Raw genomic sequence first — 12545 nt, 5'->3', positions numbered from 1 at the left:
CCTACCATGACAAAGGTGGATAAAGGTGGACAGATTTCATGTAATCCATGGACACCAGTGAAGATCACAAATCATTGAAGAAAAAAGGTTCAGAGCACTGTCTAGTGGGTCTAGATGACCCCACTCCTAATGTCAAAGTGCCTAGGATAGCACAAGGGTTACATTAGCAAAAATGAACTTTAGCCAAAAGTAAAAAACTCTCTGACCGAAAAAATATAAACCTATGTCACAGTTTCTTTTTCCTCTGGGTTCAAAATATTTTACCATATCTAAATATACAGTCTCTTAAATATTTCATAACACCCTATATTTATCAAAATAGATGAACTAAGTTCTGATCCAAGTAAAAAGCTTTTAGACTGTCAAACAATCTGCTTTGTAATAACAAACAAGGGGGAAAAGTTAGAAAATTTCGTAAACATTTTTGACATTTTAGTCCCAATTCTGATTAATGTCTGAATAAAAAACATGCAGATCATTTTATACACATTTAAAAAAAAGCATAAAAAACAATTTAAATCATTTAAATGTTGAATGAAATTGAAGAAGAGGCTGAAATAAAAAAAATGGGAAAAAAAATAGTTTCACTTCATTTATAACATAAATGGTCTAATTTTACGTATAAAACTTCAGGTTTTTTCCGTTTATATCACTAGTTATGTAAAAACTGGTTTTGTAACAAAACAAAATTAGTATTTAATAGAAACTTAAAAAATGAATGTTCAGTAAATTTAACCAGATACTGATGAATTTTACATGCCACACAGTGGGAAACATTTTTTTTTCTATCCAAATTCAAATAGATGACTGGGATTAAATTAAGAACCTTCATAACCCATAAAACACAGTAAAAAAAAAACTACAGTTATTCTTTGGGAAAATCATCTTCCAACAACTTCAGGGGAGACGTGGCTCTGGTTCACACTCTTTCAAAAACTGTGTCAAAATACACTAAAACGACACCTGAAGGGTGATAATAGGAAAGATTATCGCTCATCGCCACATCTGCACGCGCTAAAATATTTGAATTGGCAGCAGCATGAGCTGTGGAGCTCACAATACAATAAACATTGAAATTTCCTTGGAAATTTCCTCTGTGACCACGACTTTGGGGTAGAATGATCCCGCCGTCAGTCTTCCTGTACTTTGGGAACAACAATCTAAGTGACTTCACTGAATCGGAACAATATAGAAAATTGTTCTTTTTAAAACCAAAAGTGTTTCTTTTTTTGTGGAGTAGCAGGTATCTATAAAACCTACAAATAAAAAAAAGCTATTCATGTTTTTTGTCCTCCACCTGCTTTATTCTATCCCTGACCGGTTCTTGTCCCTTCAACATGAATTTTTTTCAGCATAGGATGGGATTTTGAGAGAAAAGTGATATGAGGAGAACTTTAGTCGTGTATCTCTCTGCTAGCAGAGTTGATTTATCCATCACCTTCTCTCAAGTAACAGGAAGAAACATCAACATAGAAAGGAGTGAGGACATTTTGCATCCGATCAGCAAAGAAATAACTACATATTCTGTCTGAACAGAAACACCTCCATCTGGGATGCTTCCTGCTTAGTTCTTTTTTCTTCTCAAACATGACACATGGTTTCTGACATTTAGGCGTGCAGCACAGAAAGAACAATGCAGAATATTTACCGTAAGTGGGCTTCAGCTCTGCTCGCTGCCTGGTTGTACTCTTCAGCCGCCTGCTTGTACTCATCCAAGTTCTGTGGAAACAAATTGAAAACATTTAGGGGGTTTTTAGGCTGAAAAACTCCCATTCTGTTACGGACCAAAGCTTGGAAACAAAACCACGTGACTAAGGACCTCTTCAGTCATTGGCTAGGAACAACGAGGGCGGGGCAAAGAAACAAGAGAAAGATGGACGTGCTGCTTTACAATACTTATCGGTACAGTTAACTTAATGTCGATTACCAGCTTTGAACTTCGGGAAAAACACTTAGTACTTGTCCCTTTGGTACAGCGGAGGCCTGCTGCAAGGCAATTACTGGCGAGGAGACGTGGCGTGTGAACTTTAACTCAGAGGATGCTAGCAACTGTAGTGATGAGGAGAAGTCGGGTATCAAAGTACGTTGATGAGTGTTTATGACATATAGATGTCAGGAATACAGTAAGAAGCAATGTGTGCCACGTTAAAAGTTGTTTTGGTTAACCTGAATTAATCCTTCCACATTTCAAGGAGTTGCTGTGTTTCATTGTTGTGCTGTTATGGTTTTGTTTTAAGAGAATTCTGTTACGGAACTGCAAAGTAGGTTTAAGGATGACGACACCGCAGCGCCTGACGAGACAGAAAAGCGTGTAAAACGCGTTTTCAGCTGTGTTAAGATAAACTTTCAAACAAATAGACAGTTGGAGCCATTTTTCCTCCTTGACACGGCAATTGTTGCTTCACATTTGTCCTGGATTCATCTGTTGCCTCATTCCTAATCTGTTTACGTTGGCCGTCTTGGCTCCGGAAATGGATTTTATTCAGACTGAGGAATCTAAGAGCAGACTGAAGCTCAGTCCAATTGGAAACTAACCGAGACCACCTCCAAAGACGGGTCAGAGAGGTTTCTGGACCAAGAGGTCTTTTCCAAGGCTACTGTTATATGTCACATGAGTTTAGGAAGGTGTGATGAAAAATGAGGAAACGTTTTTACATCCCACCAGAATAAGAAGAAATTTAGAGTGTGCATTTATGCATAAATTATTACAGTTGCACGTATTTTCTTAAGGTGTAAACGACGCTTTGAGAAGCCCACAGTGACGAGCGAAATGCACGAAGCATCAGTGGAAATGCCACTTTCCATAAATTAGTGACCTTTGAGTTTTACAGCCTGCTTACAAATCTGAGTATTGACAGCCGGCTGGTACTCCATTATGTTTTATTTCAAGCAAGAAACCTTGGCATTTAAATAGCAATTACAGCCCAGCTGCAGCGTGCGCTCCGTCAGCGGGGTCACGCGCAGCACGTTTACCGCAAAACCCAGACTCAACTCGACGGCTCTGCGGAGAGACGAGACGCTAACTAACATGTAAAAATACCAGTTTGCAGCTGGTAGTTTAGGGAAATAGTCGCACATTAACCCAAAACCTCATTAAAGAAATGATAATAAAAGATAAATTCAGGAGGAATAATCTGTCAGCTTCACAAAAATGTTATTTTATATATTCTAAAAGTTATAAGTACTTCTGAATTGTTCTATTTTTCCTAATCTTTTAGGGGTCAATAATGTCACAAATATTTTTAAATATTTATTTTAATTTTAAAGATGTGTTCTTTAACTAAATAAACTTCTATTGGACAGATTTATTATATATTATTATAATAAAGCCTTGAAGTGAGTTTATTTTAAAGCACATGTATTTGAAAACTCAACATCTGTAAACCCTAAAGCCATGTAATAGTGACTTCTCCAAACTCTTCTATTCAAATGTGTCCTCTATAAGTTGATTTTTGCACCTAAAATAGGTAAAAAGAAGTTTGCTGGAAGCGCCGTCAAAACACAAATCTCTCATCCGCCCTAAGATGTTAACCATGCAGCAATTGGAGCTTTAAACCAATCATTCCAGCGCTCAAGCCTTTTACTTCATTATTTCTCATATTCCCGATAGATGAGGTGATGGGAGAGGAGGATAATTGAAATGACTGCAGAGGAATGATGGGATCAAACCTCCCTGCCCACCTCTCCTCCAGAGCTCACTTGTCATTTTCATATCTCATTATTTTCAGCTGATCCGCAAACATCAGCCCAGACTGGAATGGCTGCTTCATGTCACAGCAGGCATGTTGTTCTGTTTATGAAAGGACAAAAAGTCAACAAGACGTCATTTCTCTCATATAAAGGAGTGAGGAGGAGAGGCTTTAGATAGAAAGCAGCTAAATAAAAGTGATATATGATTAGAATTTACCTTAAAAACAAAAGTTCTGGATAAGATGTAACCAAAGGACTTGCTATGGAATTACAGAGAAAAAAAAGGAAGTAAATAAATAAAAAGAAGAAACTAGCCTCCGATGAATTTTTGGGTCCCTGCTAGTCGTAAATGCGCTCATCCATATTATTTTCTGTGAATATCTGTCAATGCAGTCATTAATACAAATACCAAATGCTTCAGTTCGTCAGTTCGCTCTTCGGAGTTCAACACACTGTAGAATGAGAAGGTCATGTTTTTTCCTTACGTGCAGCCCGTGTTGAACGCACTTGGCAGGCATCCGCCGATATCCATAGAGTTTACCGGATGATCTTAATTCTTCCTGAAAAGAAGTGGTAACCTGATCTAAACTGGTGTAACCCCTGCACCGAAACAAACCACATGACTTAAAAACTCGTCTGAGATGAGAACAAGCTGATTTAACCGGGACAACATTTGCTAAACCTTTAAAGTTTCGCTCGGATCGTGTTTTGATCAATTTTCAAAGAGTTCTCAGTTATTTCTTTTAATTACAATTATGCCGTTTTTAGCTAAGATTTTCTGTCGTGTTCTAGGACATAGTTTCTACAGAGCAGCAGTTCACCTCTGAGTTTGGGTGGGACTGTTGATGCGGCATAAGTCTGCCCTCGTTTCCCATCATCAATGCGTTTACACCCCGTCGCACCACCAACCTAACATCAGCTATCCAGCCGAACAGTTTAGGTCCAGATTCCAGCCCAGACGAGGAAAACAAAGACGTTCATGGATCTGTTTGTCTGCAGGTGGATGCATCAGAATAGAGCGGAGCAGGGAGCTTGAATCTCACCAACTGTGACAAATAAGTTCTTTTTCAAACAGCTTGTTTTCGTCTGCTCCTGATTCACAACAATTTCAACAAAGAAATACTCAGCAATGCAACTTTAAGCTTATTTTTTTTTTTTTATAAATGTCTTGCATTATCACAAAAATGCCACAAGAACACTAAAAACACCAACAATTTTCAATGGAGTGGGTCTTTAAATTCTTTGGCCTTCCTTGCCTTCATCTCCACGGTGCAGATATTAAATTCGTATGTTGTTTCAAAGCTTCTGAATCATCCAGAAATGCATGGAATGAGCGCAAATGTGACAAGCTAAGGGGATGAAAGAATTTTAAACGCAGGTTTGACTCATCCACCATCCTTCAAAGTCAAAGTCAAAGTCAACTTTATTGTCAATTCTTCACATGTGCATGAATCGAAAATCCGTTTCTTACTCTCTCGTGTCTGTTCAGTAGAAGAAAAATAAAAACAAAGTATACGTTTAAAATAAAATAAATAAGTAAAAAGAAAGAAAAAGATACAATTTACAATATACAACATAGGCAATTTGCCATAAAAGTGCGAGTGCACTTAAGGCAGTGTCTCAAGGCAGCGGGGGGGGGGGGGGGGGGGGGGGGGGGGGTTCGTTTGAGCACTGTTCATGGGGGGATATGGGTGGTGGGTAGGTGGAGAGGGGAGAGGGTGTTTAGCATCCTGATGGCCTGGTGTGTGAAACTGTTTCTGAGTCTGGTGGTCCGGGAGCAGAGGCTCCTGTACCTCCTCCCTGAGGGCAGAAGGCTGAACAGGTTGTGTGCAGGGTGGTGTGCATCCTTGATTATTGTTAGTGTTTTTCGGGTGAGGCGGGTGATGTATAAGTCCTGCAGGGAGAGGAGTGGTGTTCCAATGATTCTCCTGGCTGTGTTGACTATGCGCTGCAGGGCTTTCCTGTTGCTGTGTGTACAGCTGCCCCCCCACACAGTGATGCAGCTGGAGAGGATGCTCTCGATGGTTCCTCTGTAGAATGTGGTCATGATGGCTGGTGAAGCACCTGATCTTTTTAGTTTCCGCAGGAAGTAGAGACGTTGTTGTCCTTTCTTTGCCAATGATGTGGTGTGGGCGGTCCAGGAGAGGTCCTCACTGATGTGAACCCCCAGGAATTTTGTGCTGCTCACTCTCTCCACAGCAGTACCATCAATGATCAGTGGCAGGTGTTGAGTGTGGCCCCTCTGAAAGTTGACAACAATCTCCTTTGTCTTGCCGACATTTAGCAGGAGGTTATTGTCTCTGCACCATTTTGTCAGCAGATCCACCTCTTCCCTGTAGTTGGTCTCATCGCCCTTGGTGATGAGACCCACCAGGGTTGTGTCGTCTGCAAATTTCACAAGGTGGTTTGAGCTGTGGGTTGTTGTGCAGTCATGTGTCAGCAGGGTGAAGAGCAGCGGACTAAGCACACAGCCTTGGGGTGCCCCGGTGTTGAGAATGATTGTATTTGAGGTGTTGTTGCCGGCCCGTACTGTTTGTGGTCTTTGGCTGAGGAAGTCCAGTAGCCAGTTGCAGATGGGGGTGTTAACACCCAGCTTGTCCAGTTTGCAAATGAGTTGCTGTGGTATTATTGTGTTAAATGCGGAGCTGAAGTCTATGAACAGCATTCTCACATATGCGTCCTTTTTGTCTAAGTGGGTGAGAGCTGGATGGAGAGCAGAACAAATGGCGTCCTCTGTCGATCGTTTGGGTCGGTATGCAATCTGAAAGGGGTCCAGGGTGGGGGGAAGAGTGGACTTGATGTGTGACATGACTAGCCTTTCAAAGCACTTCATGATGATGGGCGTTAGTGCTATGGGGCGGTAGTCATTGAAGCAGGATGGTGATGGTTTCTTTGGCACAGGGATGATAGTTGTAGCCTTGAAGCATGATGGGACGATGGCTTGCTCCAAGGAGATGTTAAAGATGTCTGTGAAGACATCCTTAAGCTCTTCTGCGCATTCCTTCAGCACACGGCCTGGGATATTGTCTGGACCCGCTGCTTTCCGTGGGTTGATGGTGGAGAGTGTCCTCTTCACGCTGGTAGTTGTCAGGTGCAGAGTTTGATCCTGGAGGGAGGGGGGCGTTTTCTGTGGGTGTGTGCTGTTTAGTCCTTCAAAGCGTGAAAAGAAGCTGTTCAGGTTGTTGAGAAGGGGGGTGTTGTTCTCACAGCTCTGCGGTGCAGGCTTGTAGTCTGTGATGGCCTGGATGCCCTGCCACAGGCTCCGTGCATCTCTGCAGTCGTTGAAGTTGGAAGAGACTTTTTGCATATAGTCCTTTTTTGCTTTCCTGATGCCCCGGGACAGGTTGACTCTTGCTGTTCTTAGGCCAGCTTCATCCCCTGCTCTGAAGGCATTGTCTCTGGCTCTCAGTAGCCCTTTGACTTCCCCTGTCAGCCAGGGCTTCTGGTTGGCTCGAATGATGATGCTTTTTGTGTGTGTCACATCATCGATGCACTTTGTGATGTAGGAGGTTACTGTGTCTGTGTACTCCTCAATGTCTGTCAGGTTGTTGTAGGTGGCAGTTTGTTTAAACATGTCCCAGTCTGTTGTTGCAAAGCAGTCCTGAAGGGCAGAGGATGCTCCCTCTGGCCACACTCTTATTTTCTTCAAGACTGGTTTTGCAAGTTTCACCCTTTGTCTGTATGCAGGCGTTAGCATAACACTGAGGTGGTCTGATGTTCCGATGTGGGGGAGGGGGGTTGCTCTGTAAGCTTTTTTGTGAGGAGTGTAAACAAGGTCCAGTATGTTGTTTCCTCTTGTTGGAAAGTGCACATGCTGATGAAATTTTGGAAGGACTGTTTTGAGATCAGCGTGGTTGAAGTCTCCGGCAAGAATGATGAAGCCATCTGGATGTGCTGTTTGTTGTTCACCAATGGCCTGGAATAGTTCATTTAGCGCTGCATTCCTGTCACTGTTGTTGGTTGTCGGGGGGATGTATACTGCCACTAATAAAATCGCAGTAAACTCCCTCGGCAGGTAGAAAGGACGGCACTTCAGGATCATGAACTCCGCCCGCGGGGAACAGTGTTTGCTCACCGGCTGAGCGTCCCGGCACCACGCGTCACGAATGTAAACACAGACCCCGCCGCCGCGTGTTTTTCCTCCGTCTACGATGTCTCTGTCCGCCCGATAGCACGTTAGTTGTTCCAGTTGTATGGCAGAGTCGGGAATGTTGTTGTTTAGCCATGTTTCCGTGAAGATGAACACACAGCAGTTGCTCGTTGTCCGGTTCGCTGATCGGAGTAGGCGAACATCATCCATCTTGCTGTCCAGGGACCTCACGTTAGCCAGAATTATAGATGGTATGGCTGGACGAGTTGGGTTAGCTGCCAGTCGGGCTTTGATACCTCCACGATGTCCCCTCTTCCTTGTCCTTGCGCACCGTTTTCGGTGCGACCTTCCTGGGGCGGGCGCGTCTAGTGAGTTCCGTGTAGTGGTTTCTGGCTGGCGTAGTAATCCCAGCTCTACCATCATCTCTGGTTTAGTGTCCAAAACGTCGCATATTTTGCTGTTTCTAATTTCAAGCAGTCTCTGTCGACTGTACTTGTGTTTCGTTGTAGCATCAAAAAGCATCATAAATAGAACCAAAAAGGAATAAGAAATATAAAAAAAATAAGATAAGCAAAAACGAAAATAAAATAAATTGAAGAGGAGGAGAGGAGCCGCCAGGGCCTCCAGAGCATCTCTTCAACTCTTTCTAACCTTCATTTATGAGGTTTTTTTTTACATGTTTGACCCTGGATTTATAGACAAAAAGTAAAAACCAGCTTTCGTTCTTGGTGAAATAGAGCAGGCCAACACTCGGGCAGGCTCTTTGGGAGACGGAAGTCATTTGAGAGTCACACTGCCTCTGGCCTCAGGTCAAAACCTCTGAGGAACAGAGGAAAAGCTTTCTGACACTTAAGAGTCTCCGGATGCTCAGTGGGACAAAATGTAAGAAAAAAATAAAGAAACTTCCACAGAGACGTGTAACACGTGGGAGCTTGTGATTCTGGAAGACAGGAAGAGGAGAGCAGAATATGGACGGTGTGAAGGATGGAGAGGCTCCCACCTGACGCTTGATATCATCTTCAACATAAAAGCTGTGCCAATCGTTAAATTGGAACTGGAATTTCCTTTAAAGCAAAGTTCTGCAGACATCTTTTAAGGGTTTCTCGCATGAAATTACAAAAGAAACGTGCCTCAAACATGAAGGTATGCTAACAGCTAATGGAAAGTTATGAATCCTGCATAAATAACAAGTAAAAAGCAGCAAAAACCTAAAAACAAATGCGCTGTCTTTTCTTCTGGAGCAGCAGGTGCAGCTCCTCTGTGCGGCTCTGTGCCGTCACACATCATTTGGAGACTCGTGCGCAGAAGTGATCCGGGGCAACAGCCTCACTTCAGCTCTCATGACACCAGAAGAGGGGCCACTATCACTGGCGTGCACGCTCTGGGCTCCTGTCGCTCATTTGCATACACAGGAACAGAATCCCAGCGTGGAGAGGGGCAGGAAAAAGGCTCCAAGGTGGAAAGTGGGGCTCTGTGGCTGTTGGAAAGGCTCATGGGGGGGGGATTAGTGAGTAGTGAGCCTGCATGGAGGCTGTGTATAATCTCACATACATGCAGGTGTGACTAAATCTGTGTTTGCGTGTTTTGATGATCCTCTCGTGCACACGTGTCTGAACCCTCCTGGAACTGAGGGCTGAGATGGACTGATGTTGGGATTTAGGGGGGGGGGGGGGTTCACGCTCCGTGCACGGACCAAGGCGGATTAATTTCCCTTTCTGCAGCAGACGCTGACAAAACGGGGAGCCACGGCGGATTAAAAGAGGTGAATTTTAACGTGGGGTTTGTTTACACAGACGTAAGGTTTACTTCCAAATGGCAAACAGGTAAACTCCGCTTTTACAATGCGGGGATTATCCACCAAGAATAAAGGAAAGGGATCAAAAACAGAGAATTAGGGGGAAAAATGTAATTAACAAAAGCGCCATCATTTCATCATCAATGATGGCATTGTGTGTTCAAATAGAAGCCATCTTTAAATATAAATTTACTTTGAATCATCAGAACCATGACAGTTATTTTTATATACAATGAAGGTTTTTTAAAGCTAAGAATCTGACTGTTCTGTTACTTTTAACTTTCAGCTGTTCCTTCACTATAACACGCTTCACCTTTTGCAGATCTTTTTAAAAACGGGCTTTTTCTTTTTTTTTACGGCGTGTTGTGTTCTGCATCCTGATTGGCTGTTGACCACTGTCAATCAATCCCCTCCGTGTCGTGTCTTCAGCACAGAATGTGTAGAGCTTGACATATTCACATAAATCTCAGATCATGAGCAGAACTTTCTTGTTTCTTATTTTCCTGCCAAGGTTTGAAGTTTAAAGAGTTTAAACAAGAGAGAAAAGTGTGAAAAAGTTCATTTCTGTCTGAGAAAAGTGGATAAGTGTGGTGAGCGCTTTTGCATCTCAAATTTTTATAAAAAATATAGTTGATTATTATTTTTCCTTTATTGTAGATTATTTTTAGAACGTAACTTCCGCGATAAACCAGGAACACCTGTAATTGCCGAAGATGTTACTTAAACATTTGCAAATCTGTCAATCCTAATTGGTGCTTCTGTGCATCAAGACAAACGTTGGCCCCGCCCCTACAGAAACCCAAAACAGCCAGCATGTGGCGCTCAGAGATGTTGACCAATTAGACCCGACAACAGATGGGGCATCGCAGTCAGTGTGATGTCACCCATAGAACGGAGCCTTAATACCATCTCTGACTGAATAATCCGACGCCATTTTTATGGACGCCGCCATGTTGGAGGCAGACGTCATCAGTAAGCAGTGATTGGTCCGAGTCAGTCTGAGTCTGCGTTTCTATTGCAACCGTTTGGCCAATCAGGAGTGAGCTTGTTGGAAGGCCACACCCCAATCACTTAAAAGCATGGCCACGTGAAATCTGTCCAAGGTTTCGAACATTGGGAGGGGGGCATGCTCCACCTACTTTTATTGAGGGATCTTATTGGCCACTTCATAACTTGAACTACAGAAAAAAATATCTTTAAAAAATTAGGAAAAACGAAGGAAAAAATGAGAATAGATGTTTTGACAAATATAGAAACTGATTGATAGTCCTGACGTTGGTGCATGGGGAGTGGTCACACAGTCCAGTTCCCATATACAGTCAACAGGAATCTTTTTAACCTGATTTTTGTGGGAGGAGAAAAAAGGTTTTGTTTACACAAAATATTACTCCTACACAACACAAAAGGGCTGGTGTAAAATTAAAGAAGTTTATGTTTTTGTTCTAAACACATTTTCATTGGATAATGAAGCTTAACACTTTAGTTCAGTTGATCTGTGTGGCTTTTCCACAGCCAAACTCCACAGCAGATAAGAGAATAAAGGCAGTGAAATGGGAGAGCGGGCATTGAAGGAATGAGAGGATGAAATGATGTGTTAGACTGAGAAATGAAGGGGGAGAAAGGGGGAGATGGACGCCAGCTCAGGATAAACTGTCTGTTTAATGCACAGCCCATACGGCCTCTTTATCTCACCCACTCATTCGGCTTCTTTCTTTCTCCCTCATCCACATGCAGGTCAGCCGCGAGACGCTGAAGGATAAAAAAAATAAAAAAGGAAAAAGGGACAGCTGCAGCATGCGGAGACAGATAGAGCGTCCTGCCCTCTTCTGCCAATCAGGCGCTTCCGTCAGACGCAGGCAGAGGCCTTTCCATTTAACCCGCCTATGTAAAAGGTTTTCTCAGAGGCCGTAAGGAGGTGAGTGCCGGGGACTAGATAAGGTTCTGCCGTCTGCCCGACGGGCCCTTCTGCAGGAGCAGTGGGGAGGAGGAGGCGAACGCGAGGAGTATCTCCTCATTACCTGAGGGGAGAGCTGTGGGTGGAGGCAGACACTGAGAGGAGGAAGGGGTGGAGCAACACGAGTGGTTACTTACTCGACCCTTAAGGCATATTCCGCTTACTTAAAGTAAATCCTTAAAAAGTGCATTTTACCATTGATGGTTTACCGTTAGTCATTTGACTCAAATGTGGTTCCCTGGAGTATCTGCACATCCTCAAACTGAAGGTCAGACCTCAAAGTCCTCCTCTGTTCTCAATGAAACCTGAAGTGGTTTGGTGACATCTCTGTTTCTGTGGTTTTTACTCAGCGCTCCTCTCCGGCATTAGCGCTCAGGTTGATGGAAAGTGGAGGATAATTTATTAAAAGCATCCAACAAGCTGCTTTTATCTGTGTCTGGTGCTGAAAGACCAGAGCGATGCTCGCTAAAGGACATGAAGATGATAAAAAAACCACAGCACACGTCATTAGACAGCTCAGCCTTTCCTTGAGTGCTGCTCCATCAACTCCACACGCTCCTCCACCTGTGCTCTTTTATTTCTTCTACATTTGGAAAACAGTCAGTGGTTTTGACATTTCCAATCCAGGAAAGAACACGGTGGGTTTCAGATTCCCTGCAGAAGCACTGATAAATCTTTAGGTTTTCTTTTCTTTTTATTACTAAAGTATCTTCAAAAATGAAGAAATCTTTTTATTTGATTCGTTTTACTAAAATAAATTGTGCCGTTTAAATCTTGTTCACTGAAAACTAATGGATTCTTAAACCCATGACTTTAACTTCTTTGTGCTCAACATCTTCCAAACTTTTCTCTAAATCAGTACAATGGAGAATTTCTTTGTCTCATTAAGAGCTAAGATCTAAAATTAAGGAGTTTTTTAATTAAATGAGTCCAAATCCATTTTGCTCCAAAGTCTTGACAGTAAAAAATAAAATTGATTAAAGATTCAAAAACCACAAATTTTACTGTAATTTTTG

The 12545-nt window shown here is 42.7% G+C and overlaps 1 protein-coding gene across 4 annotated transcripts in view; it reads right to left on the bottom strand.

The window, feature by feature from the left end:
* LOC101174907 (MICOS complex subunit mic25a) overlaps positions 1-12545 on the bottom strand; it is a 56382-nt gene that overhangs the window by 21066 nt on the left and 22771 nt on the right. For all 4 annotated transcript variants that reach the window (XM_011475600.4, XM_011475602.4, XM_011475601.4 and 1 more), the window contains one exon: positions 1649-1719. In XM_011475600.4, the coding sequence (XP_011473902.2) occupies positions 1649-1719 (71 nt within the window). The remainder of the gene's footprint in view (positions 1-1648; positions 1720-12545) is intronic.

This window comes from Oryzias latipes, chromosome 5, assembly GCF_053564925.1.
Source record: "Oryzias latipes strain Hd-rR chromosome 5, Olatipes_Hd-rR_3.1".
Classification (NCBI taxonomy): Eukaryota; Metazoa; Chordata; class Actinopteri; order Beloniformes; family Adrianichthyidae; genus Oryzias; species Oryzias latipes.
This window is presented reverse-complemented; position numbering and strand designations above follow the sequence as displayed.